The 20,380-nt window shown below is 39.2% G+C and overlaps 1 protein-coding gene across 4 annotated transcripts; it reads right to left on the bottom strand.

Annotated features, from left to right (window-relative positions):
• Positions 1–3,094: 3,094 nt before the first annotated feature.
• Positions 3,095–11,727, bottom strand: KCNJ8 (potassium inwardly rectifying channel subfamily J member 8). 4 transcript variants are annotated; one of them, XM_020287584.2, is made up of 4 exons: positions 11,658–11,727; positions 10,551–10,697; positions 9,248–9,685; positions 3,095–4,176 (listed from the first exon to the last, which is right to left on the bottom strand). In XM_020287584.2, the coding sequence occupies exons 3-4, from the start codon at positions 9,619–9,621 to the stop codon at positions 3,276–3,278; spliced, it is 1,275 nt and encodes a 424-aa protein (XP_020143173.1). In that variant the 5' UTR covers positions 9,622–9,685; positions 10,551–10,697; positions 11,658–11,727; the 3' UTR covers positions 3,095–3,275. The 4 variants fall into 4 exon arrangements, with proteins under 4 accessions (XP_020143173.1, XP_075863723.1, XP_020143172.1 ...); XM_076007608.1 differs by lacking the exon at positions 11,658–11,727 and adding an exon at positions 11,385–11,450; XM_020287583.2 differs by lacking the exon at positions 11,658–11,727 and having other exon boundaries at positions 10,551–10,817.
• Positions 11,728–20,380: the final 8,653 nt, after the last annotated feature.

The following is a 20,380-nucleotide window of genomic DNA, read 5'->3' as shown; positions in this document are numbered from 1 at the left end:
CTCACTTTGTTGCCCCAGGCTAGAGTGAGTGCTGTGGTGTCAGCCTAGCTCACAGCAACCTCAATCTCCTGGGCTCAAGCGATCAATCCTCCTGCCTCAGACTCCCAAGTAGCTGGGACTATAGGCATGCGCCACCATGCCTGGCTAATTTTTTCTATATATTTTTTTAGCTGGTCAATTAATTTCTTTCTTTTTTTTAGTAGAGACAGGGTCTCACTCTTCTCAGGCTGGTTTCGAACTCCTGACCTTGCTGACCTTGAGCAATCCTCCTGCCTCGGCCTCCCAGAGTGCTAGGATTTCAGGTGTGAGCCACCGTGCCCAGCCTGAAGTTGAAATTTAAACTTAGAAAGTTTAGCTGCAAAATATTTTCTTAACCACTACACTCTACCACCTCAGGAGAGGATAAGCAGAGACCTAAATAAAACAGAAGACCCCTGAGGCTTTCTGGGGCAGAGGTGGGGGGGGGGAGGTGAGAATGCTCTAGGTAGAAGCAAACTCTGAATGCGGAGGACATAGGTCTCTGTGTCAAAGACCAGAAAGGCCAGCGTGGCAAAGCAGGGAACTCACTGAGGGGAAAGGGTGTTAACAACAAGGTGTCGTGGCTCATGGGCTTTGGTAAGAATTTTGGTTTTTAAGAAAAATTAAAAGCCAAAGGAGGGTTTTAAGAAAAGAGGTGTGTGATGTAATTTGATTTATGATTTAAAAGAATATCATGGCTATTTAGGGTGAAAGTGGAGAACCTAAATACTGAGTGTAAAATAATAATGTAATATATATCAAAATTATACATATATATATAGAGAGAGAGAGATGGAGAACGAGAGCATCAGTCTTCCTATTTCCTAAAACTAAATTATATAGCTCTCAAAATTGCTTACCGAATGAAATACATTTTAGCAAAAATAGGTCATAAAATCATTCTAATACTCTATAAAACATTTGCAGCTTTTTAGAAATTGTCAATGGGATCTTTTGTTTGACGTGGCTGTCACTAGCTAAAAGAGGTCCCAATCTGAGCCATGACTTGACATAGGGAAGCTGCATCAAACGTTTCCGTGGGTTTGCCACTTAAATGGATGGTCATTTGGTCCTTAGCACCAATATTTGGTTTCAGCTGCAAGGTGGCTGCGGGAACTGCCAGTGCTCCACAGCCGGCTTTGCCCCTGGAGCCCCTGGACTCAGAAGGCCTGCATGTCAACCCCACTATGTCCCAACATCACCTGCCCTGTAGCCTGTGTCACCACCACAAACCCTAGGCTACTGCTGACAGCAGGCAGGCACGAGATGCATTCATATTGCCGGTGTGGCAGCTGCCTTCTGGGTCTGCACAGCTGCCACGGGGCAGGGAGCTGGGAACTCGCATCTGTTCCAGAACCTCGAGATGGTCTGATATCCACCTCTGTAGTTGCTGTTGGGCTAAGTGTTATTAAGATAGATTTCCCTTAGCCACATGTAAGAAATGTTTTGATATTCTAACAATTGGCCTTCATATATATTGGGTGATGAACAGCCCTGCTTGGACTCTGAAGACAGAGTGCTGGGGTGGAGAGAACTGCTCATACTCTGGATATATTTGGAAGGTAGAGCCAAGAGATGTTGCTAATTAACGGAAGGCATGGAAGGTATGGAAGAGGCATCAGGATGACTTGTTGGTGTTGGCCTGAGTGAGCAGAAGAAAGACTGGGCAGAGGGGCAGGCTTTGTGAGTAGGAATGAAGCATTTGGTTTTAGACACAATACGTTTTAACTGCTTATCCAACATCCAAGTGGAGCTTCAAGCACCTGTTTGATCTATGAGTCTGGAGTTCGAAGGAATGGTTAGAACTTTTTCAGGAATGATTCACTCTGTAACCTGATAAACAATTTCCATTCACCTGGTTAGAATCATGAATCTTTTGTTTAAGATAGGATTTGAACATACTTATGATTATCTATTTCAATGTTCATAAATAGAATCGAATAAATACAAACCCAAAAGTCTATGTGAAAGGTTACATAATAGCTTAGCTTTCTGAAGTTTAGCTGTATGAAATATTAAGAATAAAGCCATACATAGCTTAGTAACCAAGTATTTCTCTCTACTCACTACTTCCTTAAAGAGGCAGGAACTAAAAATGGTTACATCAAGATTTGATGGAAAATCTCATATTAGCAAATGAGATAAATGCTAAATTTACATATGCCAGGCCTGAATTCAAATATTAATGGGAAGAGAATATAGTTTTTAGATGGGAGGTGGGAGATTCAAAGAAAAAAATCTTACAGGATTTTCATATTTTGGGTTAAAAACCAGGAGGACATTTTAAACCCTTAAATAAAAGCAAAACAAAGCAAAAAACAAACAAAAACCCCCCAAAAAGGTAGTTCTCTTGGAGCAATAGATCTGAGAGAGAGGAATCTCAGAGGTAAGTGGTATCACTGTTTGACATCTCTTTCACATGCCTCTAAAAATATTTTTTCTTGAGTTTTGGGATGATTTTGTGAAAGAGGAATCACAAAACTACGGTGACTACAAAGAAAATGTTTCAATAAAATACTCAATATAGTATTTCCCTGTGGGGACTATTAAAATGTGAGAAGTTGAAAGAGGTGACTGTCACTGTTGGGGACCCAGTCCTAAATGAGACAGGACTTAGCTTTCGTCCAAAGACTCCTTGTCCAGTTCTGCTCAACAGGCTGCATATGGAGGACCAGGGAACCTCTGGAAGTCATCATGAAGGACCAAGTGAATGAAATGAATCCAATTAGAAACACATTGATCTAAGCGGGTTTTGTCTCAGGCTTCCTACCAGGTGTGGTATCATAGAGAAAGGAGAGGTTTGATATGCAAAAGGTGTTATGATCATTTTGGTTTTCCATCCTATTCTATTTGCATTTCTAGTGAATAAACAATAGAAACAGAGAGATCTCTGGTTTCACTAACTAAGCATTTCAAACAGACTCATTCCTTGGCCAAATTTTGCATTAAATGTCTACGACTATCAATGTAATTCTTGTGTTTACAATGGAAATATACAAGCACACACCACTTCCTATACATAATTTAAGCATATCACTGTGAATTCTGCATGCATAAAACAAGTACAAGCCATGAATCCTTCACTTTGTGTATTATTGTTTATTACTATAGAAAGTGCTGTTGCTTGAATATGAATATCATTTAGTGTAATAAAATATAGAAGGACAAATTATTGTGTTCCAGCTCTGGTTCGGTCTGACTGCGTCAGGCATAAACCATCAAAACTTGATAAAAGACTGTCTAGGAGTATCTTGCTGTCATGACTCTGATGTGTTTTGATTTCCTTCTGGAGTCATAAATTGCACCTTGGGCACGATAAGGGAAGAGTTGTTCCTTCGGATAGAGTTATTCCTCCTCATGGAATTGTTTCTTCGCATGGAATTGCGCTTCCTCAGAGAATTCTGATGGGACAGTTCACTCTTTTGGAGGGTCTGAATAAGGATGGAAGGCTTCTCATCCAGCTCTCGGGCACTGCACCGAGGAGCGGCTACTTTGACAGTGTTGCCAAATTTGGAGTAATCCACAGAATACACTCCCTCCTCCTCGGTCACGATAGACACAAAGCGGTGGCCCCACTGGATCTCCTCGGCAATGTAGGAGGTTCGTGCTTGTGTGGTGATGCCAGTAGTTTCAACCACTCCTTCCAGGATGACTATGACCTCCAGGTCTTGGTTGGCCAGGTCAGTTGCTGAGATATCATACAGGGGGCTGCGCTTGTCAATGACATGGCAGATGATCAAAGGGGCCACCAGAAAAATGTTGTTGCTCTCGATGGGGTTATCGACAGGGATATCCAGTTGGTGAATAGGCACCACCTCCCCTTCCGGCGTAGTTGTTTTCTTGACCACCTGGATGCGCACCGAGGCACTAATGATCATGCTTTTCCTCAGGTCCCCTACTCGGAACATGAAGCACAGCTTGCCATTTCGGACGGCAATCACAGCATGGCGGCTGAAAATCAAAGTTTCTGCCCTTCTGTGGGCCTGAGCTGTCTTCATGAAAATGCAGCCTAACATGACCGCATTGATGATCAGACCCACAATGTTCTGGAGAATCAAAACTGTGATGGCCAGAGGGCATTCCTCTGTCATCATTCTCCCTCCAAATCCAATGGTCACTTGAACCTCAATGGAGAAGAGAAAAGCAGAGGTGAAAGACCTGGAAGGAGTGACATCAGAAAAACAACGCCATCAGGTCAAGTCGTGAATAATGAAATAACACGCCGAGCTGAACTTTTCATTTTCTTCCTCTAAAGGTTATGAAATGCTTTTGGACAGACTAGCTAACTTAATTTGGAACATCCTCTCTCGCTCTCCCTCTCTTGCTCTCTCTTCTTGCATGCATCTACCTCCAGACTTCTGGGATACAATTCTATTAATGTTGCCTAGGTCATGGGCCCAATTGTGTGAAAGCCTTCACACAGTAAATATACATATTTATATTGCTAGGCATACTTTACTTTGTCCAAGACTTTACTTTCATTCACAAAGGCATAATTTACTTAGTAAAACTCTAACGGGTAGATGTTTCTTATTTATTCCATATCTATGTTTAAGAGACTTGAGTCATATGGAAGGTACTGAGTAATGAGTGAACTTTTTATTGTTTATAATCTCTAAAATCATATGCATTAACCAACACTTATTTTGTACCTTATATAGAGGAAGCAGAGTGTTAGAAAGTGGTACAAAACACATCATTCCAAAAATACTAGTATTTTTAATTAAAAAATAATGTTTTTCCATTTGTAAAGAACTGTTTCTCATCTCATTTTGTTCTCTAAGTGATCAAGAGAATATGGGGCTACTAAAGGAAGAATTAGAGGCAGAGATTAGTAAATGACTCTGTCATGATCATGTACAGGCACACTTTGCTTTATTGCACTTCACAGATATTGTATTTTTTTTTACAAATTGAAGGTGTGTGGCAACCTGCATCCAGCAAGTCTATGAGTTCCATTTTTCCAAGAGCACATGCTCACCTTTGTGTCTCTGTGTTACATTTTGGTAATTCTCACAATACTTCAAACTATTTCATTATTATATCTGTTATTGGGATCTGATCTTTGGTGTTACCATGGTAATTGGTTTGGGATACCAGGAATCCTGCCCATATAAGACAGTGATCTTTTTTTTTTTTTTTTTTTTTTTTTTTGAGGCAGAGTCTTGCTTTGTTGCCCAGGCTAGAGTGAGTGCCATGGTGTCAGCCTAGCTCACAGCAACCTCAAACTCCTGGGCTCAAGCAATCCTCCTGCCTTAGCCTCCCAAGTAGCTGGGACTACAGGCATGCGCCACCATGCCCAGCTAATTTTTTTTTCTCTATATGTATATTAGTTGGCCGATTAATTTCTTTCTATTTATAGTAGAGACGCGGTCTTGCTATTGCTCAGGCTGGTTTCAAACTCCTGACCTTGAGCAATCCACCCGCCTTGGCCTCCCAGAGAGCTAGGATTACAGGCACGAGCCACCGCATCAGGCCTTGACTCCACTTTTGAAAGAAGTTGTACCCGTTTTTACTGTGGGTAAAATGCTATCAAACAGCATTACATGCTACAGAGAAATCTCTCATGAAAGGAAGAGTCAATCAATATGGCAAACTTCATTTTTGTCTTATTTTAAGAAATTGCCACAGCCACCCCAGCCTTCAGCAACCACCACCCTGATCAGTCAGTAGCCATCAACATCAAAGCAAGACCCTCCACCAGCAAAAATATTATGACTTACTGAAGGCTCAGATAATTATCATTTTTTAGCATTATGTTTTAAATTAAGTTATGTCTTTTTTTAGACATAATGCTATTGCACACTTAGTAAACTACAGTATAATGTGAACATAACTTTTATATGCACCGGGAAACAAAAGATTTTGGGTGACTCATTTTATTGTGGGGATCTGGAATCAAAACTGCAATAGCTAAAGGTATACCCGTAATTGATATGAACTTGAATCCTCTCAATTTGGCCTAGTCCTCTGAACGAAGCAAAGGGAGGGGGCCAACAAGTGTCAGGATTTTGTTGGGAAGCCTTTTCAAATTACACATATCTGAGTAAATTACTCCATACCTGAGCAAACAGCCATTGATTTGACAGGTTCATGGTGGACCTGGCTAAGACTCTTGAAAAGCTCTCAGGTGATTCTTATTTTCCCCCTTGGCTGCGAAGTATAACATTTGGTTATTATTAATTTATTCACTTAACTACCTATCCAGTGCTGCCATGGCTTCTTCACAGAAACAATCTTTGCCTCATCCTCTATTTCCAACTTATCTAATTTTATAGAAGACAAGTCCCACATCGGCCATCTGTCAAGGTATTATCTACTTATTAATGCCATGGGCAACGAGCGAGTGAAATGTTTAAACATTTGAGTAGTTAGTATACACAATGCACTTTGGCAGGAAACCATGAGGGGTAAGCAAGAATACACAAATTACTCTTTTGATCAGCTTTCAAGTGGAGTATGAAAGTTGCCTTTTTTCTCTTTTGTTGCTAAAATGATTCATGGAAAACTACTCTAATTGCTTTTTGCACTAGCGACACACAATAAGATATATGGTGTGGTCCAAAAACATGGCTAAGAGTAGAAATGGACCCTGGAGGAGGTGCACGGATACAACACTGATTTCTGATAATGCCTCCATGCTTCAGGAAGCAGTGTGCTGGTGAATATCCCAAATGTTTCGTTTTGATGGCTTGAGAGACTATTCATGTGCCATATTTTGTACATTGTTTATGAAAGAATTTAATTCTAAACATTATACATGGTGCAAGACCCAGCCTTTTATTGCTATCTGTCATGCTAAACAATCTCAAGAAATAAGTGTTTAGCTGCTCTTTTGTTCCGTTACAGAGAAAGCTACACTGAATAATAATGAGAAAGAGGAAATATGTTGGGCTATTTTCTGACTCATTAAAAAATCATCTACACGAAGGAGAAAGTGAGTCACCCTAAAATGCAAATGGTCAAACGTGATTTGGAAATACTGCTGAATATCCATTTTAAAAATTTGTTTCCAATTGTGATGATATGGCTGGACTTATGAAGGGAAAGGAAAAGAAGAAAGAATTAGAATTAGAATTATTATTAGTCGACTTTTAAATTTCCATTAGAAGGGAATAAGGATTTTTCTGTTTCTGTATTTTAGTGAAACATTTTTTTATTACATATGGTTTGTTACGATTAAACTATGCTAAAATTAAAATAGAACCGTAACATTAATATAAAATCAGTAAGAATAGAACAACCTTAAAAGATATCAAATAATTTTAAGAAGTGCAATTTAAAATGCTAAAATTGTTATGCTGATAAAATCAACTTTGTCCCATTGTATTTTTGACACTGTATCTCACAGTTGTCTTCATATTCACACCAGTAGGAATGTATCAGGGAAATGAATATGCTTCAGAACACATCTTATTTGAAAAATACAAGGTGCCAGTAAATAGCTTTTAACAACCAGTGCAGCCTGTAAAATTCCTTCAAAAAAGACTATTGAAACAATATCACTTTTGATGGTATATACTTAATAATTTGCTCAATAACTTCTTATTCACAAAAATATATCTGTCTTGTGAATAAAATCTGTCATTTATTAATATTATCAATGTTTATTATCATTTCTTTTGTTTCTTTTTATCAGTAGCTACTATATCATTTAGTAGATTTATTAAAAATTTAATTTTATATGAAAATGATTCACCCATCAGTGCCAATAAGTTTCTTAAAGAGAAATATTATAGATAATATTTGAACTTCAAATATCTACTAAACATTTCTATAGTTATTTTAAGTATTTCGTTTCCTATATATCTGGTGTACTGATGATCACATATGTTTTTCACCTACATTTTCTGTGAGACAAGTTTGAGAAAAGAAAATAATGGTGAAACCAAGGGATCAATTCAATATAGCTTCGCTCCTCAAAATTCCACCTGAAATCTGTGGTGTGTGATCTCAGCACACGAATGCTGCCTACCCTCCTTGAAGGACTGACATTGCAGTTGCTTAGCAAATGGAAGGGTGGACAAGTTCCCAGTCCGGGGTCTGCTGCTTGCAGTGATATGCTAGCTTCATAAGATTTCAGGGTCACTAGAGGTCATATTCTTTACAGTTTCCTGGCAGGATGGTGATTTTTCAAGTTTCTTTGCTTTGCATGTTATGTGACTTTATTTATTTATTTTTTCTTATTTTTTAGAAGATGAAGTTATGTGACTTTAGAATGTTATTCAGAACATGTTCTGGAAAATTTCCCAGTATTATTCCACTATTGTTTCACTTCGGAGTAAATATTTTTTTGCAATTGATATAAATTATCTGTCTTACAACAAAACAACTTAGGAAACAAATCACCTCCACTAAATGTTCTTAGGGCATCTAACAGCATGACGAGGGAATCACTGAAATCAAATTCATTTTACCTATCTTTGAAATACTTAAAATATAAAAGAAAGAAGCCAAAGTTAGGTCACCTAAGAACTGTCTTGTTCCTGTTCTATTAAAACTCTTAAAGATCACAACATTAAGTTGCCTCCACATAATCCCTTCTACAAAAATTCTGTATGAATTTCCATTACAAAATTTTGTACGAATTTCCATTAAAAAATAGTACTTTCTAGTTTTGAATCTTAGCATAACTTTTAACTTCTAAATCCAAAGAAAAAAAGCTATGTTAAGATAATCTCGACAAAGACGGGCTTATATTTATTTGTCATTTTATTTTTAGTAGATTTTTAATCTAGGACACTTCCCCCTACCTTGTGTCTTCCCATTTTTCTTATTATTTCTGAAAATGTCATGGGTGAACGAAGTCTTGGAAAAAATGTCACTAGCATTTGCATAATATTTTTTATTGATCAGAGATATCTGTGCACACTGAAACTATGGACAGCAGCTTTTTCATACAGAAAACTGTGTGCTTTTTTGGAGTAAGTCATTCTGTGGAATCTTTTGAACTACCATTTTTTAATAAGTGGTATAATATTTTCCAGGCTTAGCCCAAACGACTGAAACTCCACATTTTCAGACTCTTCACCCATAAAGCTGCATTTAAAAAAGATGTTTTAAACGTATTAGGTTTGTTGTTCTTTTATTTTGCTTTTTTTTGTTTGTTTGTTTGTTTCTGAAGGCTCTAAAACAAACCTTTTATTTCACTCTCAACAAAATAAACAGAATGATAAGAGAAAGGGCATTTTGATATTTTCAACTTCTGTCGCATCCCATGCATTCTTACCTGACGTTAGTCACACACACGGTGGAATCCAAAGCACTTTTCTCCATTCCACTTTTCTCCATGTAAGCATAGATGTCCCCGTGGGCAAAGGCCACCAGCCACCACATGATAGCGAAGAGCAGCCAGCTGCAGAGGAAGGACATGGTGAAGATGACCAGCGTGTGGCGCCATTTCAGGTCCACCAAGGTGGTGAAGATGTCTTGCAGGAAGCGTCCTTGCTCACGGATGTTCTTGTGTGCCAGGTTGCAGGCCCCGGTCTTGGCGATGAAGCGGGCTTTCGGGAGGCGGTCTCGGATGCGCGGCTTGCGCAGGTTCTCGGCCGCGATGCGAGCCAGCACATACTCCTCGGGGATGATGCTCTTTCTGGCCAACATCGTCCCGTCACCATAGCCAGCCTATGCACCTGCCTCGGATCTGGCTCTCCTTGCACTCCTCCTCCTGCACGGGGGGGAGGGGAGACGTTGGTTAAAAACTTACACAAACTCCATATCCTCACCTATTCGTCCTCGTATGGAGGAATATACATCCGACGTGCAAAAATCAAAGGTGTGATTTTATTTACCCAAACATGAACCCACTTTAAAGTGCTTGAGTTCTGGGATCCCAGAGACATGATCTGGTCTGAGCCAGAACTGTTTCAATTTTTCTTATCCTTCTGAACACACATGGGCACGGCCTTAGTTAAACAAAACCAGGAGCCTCCCGTAAACAGCAGGCTCAGAGACAATTCTCCGCTGTTAACCGCGTCTGCAGCTTAACGCAAGGGTACAAGCACGTGGCGTCCACTGCGAAAATCAAGCCCAGCTCGATCTACTCATTAAGAGTATTTCGATGAGGTGCCATTATTAGAGAGGAGACATTCCTCCTCCCTTATTTTCAGAAGTAAGCAAAAGGCAAGGCCGTGGCAAAATAATAAAATCTGACAGAATAATAAATAATAAGCGATGCGCTACGGAGCTTGAAAATTATGAAGCATTATTTTAAATTCGAAGGAAGTATGAGATGCATTTAAAAAAAAAACGACAAAAAAAAGTTTCCTATGGAATTCATCATATTATACATTGAAAACTTTTTTTTTTTTTTTTGCAACGAAGGGATCCAACGTACAAGCTGCAGGGGGAAGGAAACCCAGATCGGGCTGCGGTAGACTCAAGTAGAGAGTGTGCCCGGAGAAAAGTCCATCCAGCTCTGTCTAACCGCCGCTGGTTTTTTTTTTTTTTTTTTTTTTTTGCATTTTAAATCATTTGCGGGGACGCGGGCACCCCCGCCCCCCGCCCTCCCCGGGAGGAGCGTTGGGACTTACAGAGTCGGGGCCGCGGGCGCAGCGGCGGCGGCACCTCCTGGCACAGCGCGGCCGCCCGCCGGCAGGTCGCTCGCTGCTCGGCCATCCCTGCGCGCGGGAGCGGGGGCCGCCCGGGCCGGAGGGACAGATCCGGGGGATCTGCTCGTCCTGGGGGAAGAGTTAAAATAATAAAAAGGTGCAACTGAATCGCAAACGCGGGGTGGGCTGGCGGAAGGGGGATGGGTGTCGCTCTTCCCCTCCCCCCTGCGCAGCTCCTCGACTCCCCGGGCCGCTGCCTGGGGCGGAGGAGGGGCTCGGGGACGTTGTGTGGGGGTGGGTGGGTGGGGGACAGAGGGGGGGGCGGGGATGCGCCACAAATCAGCCTCCCGGTTTGGGGCGGGACGCGCGCCGGGCCCGGGCGGCGGCGGGTGTCGCGGGGCGCGGGCGCGGGCGGGTCCCGGGGAGCCGGGGCGCAGGGCGGAGGGAGGGCCGGCCCGGGCCAGGGCGGGACCCGGGAGCCAGCTCTTTTCCCGGTAGCCGCGACCCCGCCGCTGCCAGCGTGCCACACAAGCCTTTAAAAGGCTCTCTGCTCGGGGCAGAGAACTTGCGGAGTCCAAGTTCACTGACGTAAAGAGATTTATGTTTTGTTATTTTATTTTGCAGCGTGGGGAGATAACCGGGCCACTTCAGACTGAATAAAAGCAGATATGCAGAGGTCAGAAAATGTTCTCCACACCCCCACCCCCACCCCCCGCGTTCAAGCTGCGCGCATACAACATTGCATGCACGCTAAATGCCCGTCTAGTGGGGACGGTGCAGGTGGAAGATGTTCTAAAAAACAAAAAAAAAACCCACTGTAGTGAAACGATGTCTTCACCAGCCTAAGCAAATTCTCGGGAAATTAAACACCCCCCCCCAAAAAAAAAAACAAAAACAACGACCAAAAAAAAAAAAAGAAAGACGAAAGAAAGGAAAGGAAGTAAGGAAGGGAGGGAGGAAAGAAAGAGAAAAGGAAAGGAAAGAAAGAAAGAAAAGAAAAGAGAAAGAAAAGAAAGAAAAGAGAAAAGGAAAGAAAAGAAGAGAAGAAATAGAAGCCACTCTCAGTCCCTTCCAATGAAGAAATGTTACCCCAAACAGGGACCGCTGTCAACACGTTAGCACTGAAACGATCATTCAGTCTTCAGTAATTGGTTGCTTTCTGAAACGTCGCAGCTTCTTCCTCTTGTCTAGATTGTCTGAATGATAAAACAGTAATTGCGCACCAGGAAGGCCGTACAGTAAATATCTATAGCTTTTTGAAAAGGAGCCAGCAAAGACAAATGTGCTTTCTCCCACAGGTCAAGCGTCCTGATTTTGGCACTTGCGTTAATGGAAACTTTAATTCTTGGAAATTTCATCTATTTTCCGAGACTCTCAGGGTCTAAAGTGTATGGAGCATAAACAGTGTGTTCATTTAATTACCAAAAGAACTAAAAATAGTCTTTAATGAAGGCCAATGAAGAACGATTTTTCCCCCCTTGGGGTTAGATCTGCGTAACCCCTTCAAGCCTGCGGATGCTAGTGCTAGCGTAGTTCTCCTCTCTACTGGCGTTAATTCTGCAGTAATTTATGCAGTAGTTTTATCACAAGCATGGGAAGTCAATTTGTATAGTCAGTCCCCTTCACTGTTCTATTTTACAGTTGCGTTTGGTGTACAACTTATTATTCATTATTTTAGCTTGGGGAACATTCACTGAACACTTACTTTGTGAATTTTGGGGGGGTTTATATATATCTACAGATATATGAATATATCATAATTGCTGCTCTTAAGAGACAGTTGTCCAGACAAGACATTGATGTAATAAACTCTAATGCAGCCAAGGGTGTGATTAGGTGGGAGAGGGAATATGACAAAATGCCTTGGGAAGTCACACGAGAGGTATTTTAATACTAGGAGGCTAAGGAAAGCTTCATGGATTATTTGGCATCTGATCTTGTCTTCGGTATACAGAAAAGCAGAGAAAAGACATTTCACAGAGAGGGAACAGCATGGACAAAGTCACAGAGTGTTGATAAGAGGGGCGGTGTTTTAGGAACAGAAGCTAATTTGATCAGCATTGTAGTCAAGTCGCCAAGATAGCAGGGTTGGACACTTGAGCCCAAAGCTTGCTGGGCAGCCTCTTTCACCATGATTCTCAACACTTAATGAGTTATTGGTGCACTCGTCTCCCCCATACCTTTCCCCCCTCTTCCTTAAACTGAGGCCTGCTAGAGGAGAGGGCTGTGACTTGTTCATCTTTGTAGCAAGCCTCTAGCACAGTTCGAATTACAGAGGTGCTCAAAAATAGTTCTGAATCAACGAGTGAAAAACATGAGGATGATAAAGCATGTCGGAGCCTTGAAGAAAATGCATAGCCAGCCTTAAATGCTCAACAAAGGAGTCTGGACAGTCCTCATTAGGTCGTGGAAAGATTTTCATCAGAGAACAACACAATAAGAGCCTGTTTTAGGAGGATTGATCAGGAAGCAGAGGATACAATGGCTTTAGGATTGCATTTCTAAGCTGAGTTCCTTCCGGCTCCAAAATTCTGTGATTAGCAGGAGGGGAAATACTGGAAACTATTACATTGATTAGAAAAGGAATGAGGTCTGGGGCTAACGGGTAATGTCAGTGGGCAATATACAAATACATGCAGAAGGAATATTATACAGAGTCAATACTGCGAGAGGGAAAGGTCAGAGGCGACTGTGATATTTACAGTAGTGAAGCAGAAATAATAAAAACATTGGAATGAAAAGAGATGAATTGTTGAGGACAATTTATGGGAAGATTTGCAACAAACAAATCCATATCTGAATTCTCTGAAAATACTGTTCTTTTGCTGTAACATCAATTTCACACTCAAATTTTTTCCAGTGAGCTATATTCTTCCAAATATGCAATCTTAAGTCCAGTTTTGATTTGCTTTGATGACAAGCTATGTCATATTTTTATTAGTCAATAATTTAAATTGATAAAAAATAAAGGTACATCATGATGGTCAAATTCTAAGGAATTAGTAAGTAAATTTTTGACAATAGTATGCCTAAATAGTAGCCAGTTAGAAAAAAGGTGAAAAATGTTTATCATAAATATATTACAGATTTTTTTTTCTTTTCTCTTTCTATTCTCTTCCAGACAGTTTTTCCTTAAAGAGTGTATGTCTTTTTTCTTTAACTAGTTTTTCTCCACTGAATGGAAGTTGTATGAGGGCACTTTGCAAGTTAGCACCACACACCCAAGGTCTCAAATTGTTCTCAGTGGTAGGTACTCAATTTCCTTACCCTCCCTTCTCTCTTTACCTTTCTGTTTTTCTCCTTTCAAACATTCTCATTTCTGCCTTCCTGGACAACATCCTTTACCACTCCAAGTCAGCAATACTTAAATTTGCTGGCATTTGCTGGCTGTATTTCTCTTTACGACTCAATTTTGAGCTTAATGGAGATATACCTCTCAGTCTGTCCTCTAAAAGTCTTTCTGGACACACTGTAGCTGCTCAATAAGTAATTATTGTTGACAGATCTCTAGCTCTCCACTTTTGATCTTCCTCTTCTCATATTATGGTCCACATCGTGAACATTTAAATTTACCTTGGATGAGAAATTAGCAAACGAAATTAATTAATTTTTCAAGAACACATTTACTACTTAGGGCTTATTTTATTGATCTACTTATTCAATCTCTATTTTGCTGAAGTCCACTAAAAGTCACAACTATTTCCTTAACTTCAATAATTTTCCTAATTTTTCTTTCAGGAGTGAAGACTAATTTGTCTACTACTCCTAGAGGAGACCAGTAATAAGTTTAGAACAGAGCTAACTTTGTTTAAATATTATGATATTCTTGAAGACTCAGGAATCCTTTTAGAATCTGCTCGTGTTTCATACCAAAAGAGATGTATACAGTTGGAAAGCAATTCGGGATTATTTATTCATTTGTAAGTATGCATCTAGCAGGTTCCTTTTTAGTCCCTATGGGCGTTTTGTTTGAGTTTCTGAAATTCTCATTCTCTTAAGAAAAAAAGCTTGTCAGGTGCCTTCAGACCAGTGGAGAAAGTATTAGTCTGATGCTTTTCCCAATTGCCTGCTGCTTTGATTACCAAATACAAATCAATGAAGTCCTTGAAAGTACCCTGAGATTAAGAGTGAAATCCTTATATTTGATGACTGCCTTTGATTTGACCTGTGAATTTCGAACTCTTGGATTTCCTGAGCCATATTAGACTCAAGAATTTGGAGTGTCTTCAAAATGACAATGGAAACGATTCATGTTAGCAGCCCAAATGATGGTTGGTCTATTTGCTTAGTATGCTGCTTTATGAGTGTCCTTATATAAACCACTTTGGAACATATTGCTTTGGAATCAGCTTAATAAAATTGTTACATAAACTAGTAATCAAAACAGCATGTTATAAACTCACTTTTTTGGACTTATCATGAAATTGGAATGACAGTAGAACGCTTCTTAGTTATCTGTTCCAGTGAATTCAGAGAACATTTCTTTTTGAGATATATATTTATTTATGTGCAGAAAAACATCACTCTCCTTTACATTGGGTCATCCCATTTCTTCTTTGCATATTCAACCCCTCCAACTTAAGCCAGCCCATCCATAGGTGAGAATCAGTAAGGTCAGGAAGGGACATTGATATAATAACAATCACTACCCTTCGCTTTGCATCTAGGTGAACAAAACCAAATCCCAGCTTTAAGGCATTCTTGGGCAGAAAGCTGTTAGCAAACAAGTAGATAAGTCATACATTATATAATTATCGATAGTGTTAAAATTTTTAAAGAAAAGAAAGATTGAAAGTAACTAGGGCCAGAGATGGCAATTTTAGACACAGTTCAGAGAAGGGCCTCTTTAAGATGGTAAAATCTGCATAAAGAATCAGCCAGGTCATCAACTGGGGAAAGAGTGCTTCAGGCAGCGCAGGAGCAAGGTAAAGGCTTTGAGGCAGGAAATAGCCTGATGTATGTGAAGGGCAGTAACAAGATCAGTATAGCAGAGGAGGAAGAGGAAAGGCAGAAGAGGTAGGAAAAGTGGGACGTGCATTCACTGATCCATCATCTCTCTCTGTTTACCCAATGAATAAAGATTGAGAGTCGCTAGGCTATGAAATCATTGACCTGATCCTTGAGACACCTGTATGACATCTATGTTATTAATATTTTCCTCATTGTGCTTATGAGTTGATTCAAGTGGAGGAAAATGGCTAATCACCTACCTAGTAGGTGGAAAGCTATGACAAACTGAGAACATGACCGCAAATCCCATGCTTTTCCCACTAGACAATATCTGTTGTCCATGGTTGTCCATCCATGGCTTAGCTGCGTGAGAAATGCCTGGTAAAATTATTTTAGGCTCCTCCAGGATTTTGTTGAGCAAGGATAGAATAAGATATAAAAAATATTTAGCTTTAAAATTAAAATATCTCTAATAAGTAGGTATAAATACTTCTAATAAAGTAAAGGACACTTAAAAGTTGCCCTGGAGTTTCTCTTGCCCTCTCAGGTATCAGAACCTCCTAGAATTGTTATGAGGGCAAGACAAGATGATATAAAGTGCTTATTATAGTTCCTGGCCTGCCTGTGGTGTGTACTTAATAATGTCAGCTCCTATTAAGATATTGGGGTTGGTTTTGGTTTGATGATGCTCAAAAAGATCTCAGAGCACGGTGTGGAATAGAAAAGGGGGAGGTATAGCCCACAGATTTATTTTATCACTTTATAGATGTGTGTATTATTTTTGAAATCTTACGAACCTTCAGAGTGCTAACTAACCAATACTTGTACTGGCATTTCTTCAACTTTTGAATTTAATGAAGACACTGAGGATTGAAAGGAAGCCAACCAAGGTATGGGTAATAAAACAAGGACTCAGAAGTTAACACATCTGTTTTACTGTAATAGAGTCTCCAAGAGAAAAGTAGTTCCTTGAATCAAGGAAAGAGTACCCGTCATGAGTATTTTCTACTGGTAGGCTAAAAATGCTAGTTATAAATAAAGCTGGTAAGACCTCTCCCAAGAGAAGATGAGGTATGGTGGCTGTCACTGTTGATTTTTTTTTTTTCAGGACCTGAAATCATGCCCTGATATGCTCATGGCAAAGAAAGACAAGTTCACATGAGCCCGGGATCTGTCCTGCTATAGGAACTCTTCACAGGGTTTCTGAAGCTCTTAGGGAAAAAGCTATTTCCAAGGATGTCCTGATCCATTGCTTTGCTTTCACGTCACCACGTTTTGCAAAATCAGTGACTCATGCAATGCTTGGAAAGAGAAATGTGACATTTTCCAGAACTCTCTGTAGAGCTGCTCCTTATTGCCACCTTTCAAAAATGCCAGCTACAGTGGGGTTTATAGAGGTTGAAAGTTTTAAAGTGATATTCAGACTTGTTGAGCGCGAAGAAGCCAGTATTTTTTTTTCCCCTGCTATTAAATGATATGGAGGGGTTTTTTTTGTTTTTTTTTTTTTGTTTTTTTTTTTGAGACAGAGTCTCACTTTTGTTGCCCTGGCTAGAGTGAGTGCTGTGGCGTCAGCCTAGCTCACAGCAACCTCAAACTCCTGGGCTCAAGCGATCCTCCTGCCTCAGCCTCCCGAGTAGCTGGGACTACAGGCATGCACCACCATGCCCGGCTAATTTTTTGTATATATATTTTTAGTTGGTCAATTAATTTCTTTCTATTTTTAGTAGAGATGGGGTCTCGCTCAGGATGGTTTCGAACTCCCAACCTCAAGCAATCCGCCCGCCTCGACCTCCCAGAGTGCTAGGATTACAGGCGTGAGCCACCGCGCCCGGCGATATGGAGGTTTTTTAAGGTAAAAACTATCTGTGCCAGAAAAGCTTTCACCAGGTCATTTTTTCTAAACACATTCACACTGGAATTAAATATTTGAGGTATTGCTAATTTAAAATTCCAAATTACCTCATTTATTGTTAGAATAAATGGGATAATAAAATGATCTCCTCTCTGTAAACCTACAGATATTTATTATGCATTTGAAAGTCAATCTTTAAAAATTACCAAGGAATTGTGGAAGATGCATGAGATATACTATAACCTTCTGTTTATGTTCACAGAGCTTGAGTACCAGAAGGATTTGGGATCAAATACCAGTTCTGCCATTTACTTGGTTGATGGCGTTGAATAGCATACTCGCTCTGAGCCTCAATTTCTTCTTCTGTAAAAAGGAGACACCAACATCTATATCTCAGAGTTGTATAGATTAGAGTTGAATATGTAAAGAATTTAGCTCAGGCCCGAGAAACATAATATTTTCTAAAATAATTATAAATTTGATATCATTTCCTTAATACTTATTCTTTAATTAATTTACTATTTTATTTTTTCTTAGTTTGCTTTTGTTAGTATTTTTAAATCAATGGTAAATAATAATGGTGATAACAGGCATGCTTTTATTCTTAGTGATTTTTTTTAAATGCTTCCATAATATATAATTTACATACTTATTATTTTAAGGTAGTGTGCTTTTTTGACTTTGCTGGTTTTTTTCAGTCAGTGATGGGTAATGAATTACACTAAATGTCATTTTAGGGTTTACTAAGTTGATCTTTTTTTCTTTGTCCAGTTAATCTGGCGAATTAAGTTACTAGATTTAAAAAAATGTTGAACTATTTTTATATCCCTGAGGTAATATTTTTTACATTCCACTTGGTCATGGTGAATATATTAAAATATATTGCATTTTAATATAATGCTGATTGTTTTTGTTAAACAATTCATTTAGGACTTTTGCATAAATATTTATGAGTGAGATTGGTTTGCATTATTTTTTCTGTGTTATCTCTGTCTGATTTTGGATAAATGTTATAAGTCTTTGTAAAAAGGATTGATCTGTATTTTCTTCACAGATTGGAATAGTTTAAATAGAATAGGGATTGGCTACTTCTTGAAAGTTTACAATAATTTTGTAATCATCTGAGTCTGGATTTTTTAGGAATAGTTCTTGGCTCTATGAACCCTCCTCATCTTTCACCCCTATCCCCCTTGCTGGGACCCTAGTTCAGACCTTCTCATGTCATTTTATCCTCCATACCTTCCAGTTATTCATCCATATTTTCTGTCTGCTTGTTCTGGGCTGCATTCTAGATCTGTTTCCAGTGGGAAGAATCTCTCATTATCTAAGCTTCATTGCTATTTAATTTATCCATTGATTTTTAAATTAAAAGTTTAATTTTTTTCTTTTCTAGTTATACTTGGGTATTTTAAACGAATTTGCTCTTTTTACCATCTTTGGGAACCTATGTATACAACTATATAACGACCACACAGATCACAGATCAAGATATAAAACATGTTTGTCACCCTAGAAGATTCCTCCTGCCCCCTTTCAGCAGAGCTCACCCTATTGTGACTTATTTCATCATCAGTTTGGTTTGCTTGTCGTTGAGCTTTGTATACATGGAACCATACAGTAGGTACTCTTTAGTGCCTACTTTCTTTCACTCAACTTAGTGTCTATGGGGTTTGGCCAGGTTGTTTTATATACTAGTCTTACATATGAGTCAGTAGCATTTCATTGTGTGTGACTATAACACCATTATTTTTCCATCCTCTTATTGATGGGCATGTGGGCTGTTTGGGTTTTTTTTTTTTTTTTTTTACTATTATAAATAAGACTGCTATTAACATTTCTGTACAAGTCATTCAGTGGACATAAGCATTCATTTCTCTTGGGTACATGCCCAGGAATGGAATTTGTTGGGCTGTTGGTATAGGCACATATTTAGCCTTGGGAGAAACTGGCCAATTTTCCACACTGGCTGTGCCACGTATACCCCCATGACAGTTCCAAGTTTGCCATGCTTGGCCTTGTCAGTCTTCCTCATTGTAGCCATTTCAATGGGTAGCTAGTTGTTTTTATTTGCATTACTGATAAGGAATGTTGTTGAATCCATCTTCATATGTTTATTGGCAAACATACATGTGTTTAAATCTCTTATAGAATTTTTAATAATTATTTCTATTTTTTGTGCTTATATTCCTACTTGTTGTGTCCCTTGATTTTCATCTTGGTGCTTCATGTACTCATGTGGTTTTAATTTTGAATGTGAGCTAATTTTATTTATTTTTCTCCCTAGGGGATCTAGATTTTACCCCAACCAACTGAGTTTGCATTTTTCCTTTCCAGAACCTTAGGGATATCAATATTCTGGAGTTATTTTTATATTAACTTCTCATCTCAAATATGTGATCTTACCTATTGAAAAGTTGGAATGTCAATTTGTTTTTAGAGAAAAAAACCCATTTATTTTGGATTTTAAGAAGTCCCATATAGCACCCACTAAGGTGTGGTAAATGTAGTGGATTCTCGATACTAATATGCCATATTGGTATGTGCTTTTCAAGTCATTTCACTTGAGATTAATAAAAACTCAATGAGGCCAGCAGGGTATTTGTTGTCATGTCTTTTAGTTTTCCTTTTTCAAATGAGGAAATAGGAACTCAGACTATAAGTAATAAATCCAAGGTCATCTATTCAATTGATAGAACCTGGACTAGAACTCAGGTCTTTGTGGTCCAGTTCACTTTGCAGTAGTAGTCTATGTAAGCTCAAATAATTATTCTTTATTTATATATTACATATCATATACACCAGTAATTCCCAAGAGAAGTTAATCAACTTGCTAAATTAATCTTTAGGATAGCACATGGCTACATTAAAGTGTGGTCTTAAAGTAAGATTGCCTGAGTTTGCATCTCAGTTCTTATTACTAAATCTCATTAGCCTCTCTAAACCTCAATTATAAATTGGTGATAATAATATTTACCTAGTGGAATTTTTTTCAAGATTTAATGAGTTTATG

Source organism: Microcebus murinus, chromosome 10 (assembly GCF_040939455.1).
Source record: "Microcebus murinus isolate Inina chromosome 10, M.murinus_Inina_mat1.0, whole genome shotgun sequence".
In the NCBI taxonomy this organism is placed as follows: Eukaryota; Metazoa; Chordata; class Mammalia; order Primates; family Cheirogaleidae; genus Microcebus; species Microcebus murinus.
The sequence above is the reverse complement of the archived record's forward strand: the minus strand, read 5'-3'. Positions and strand labels throughout refer to the sequence as shown.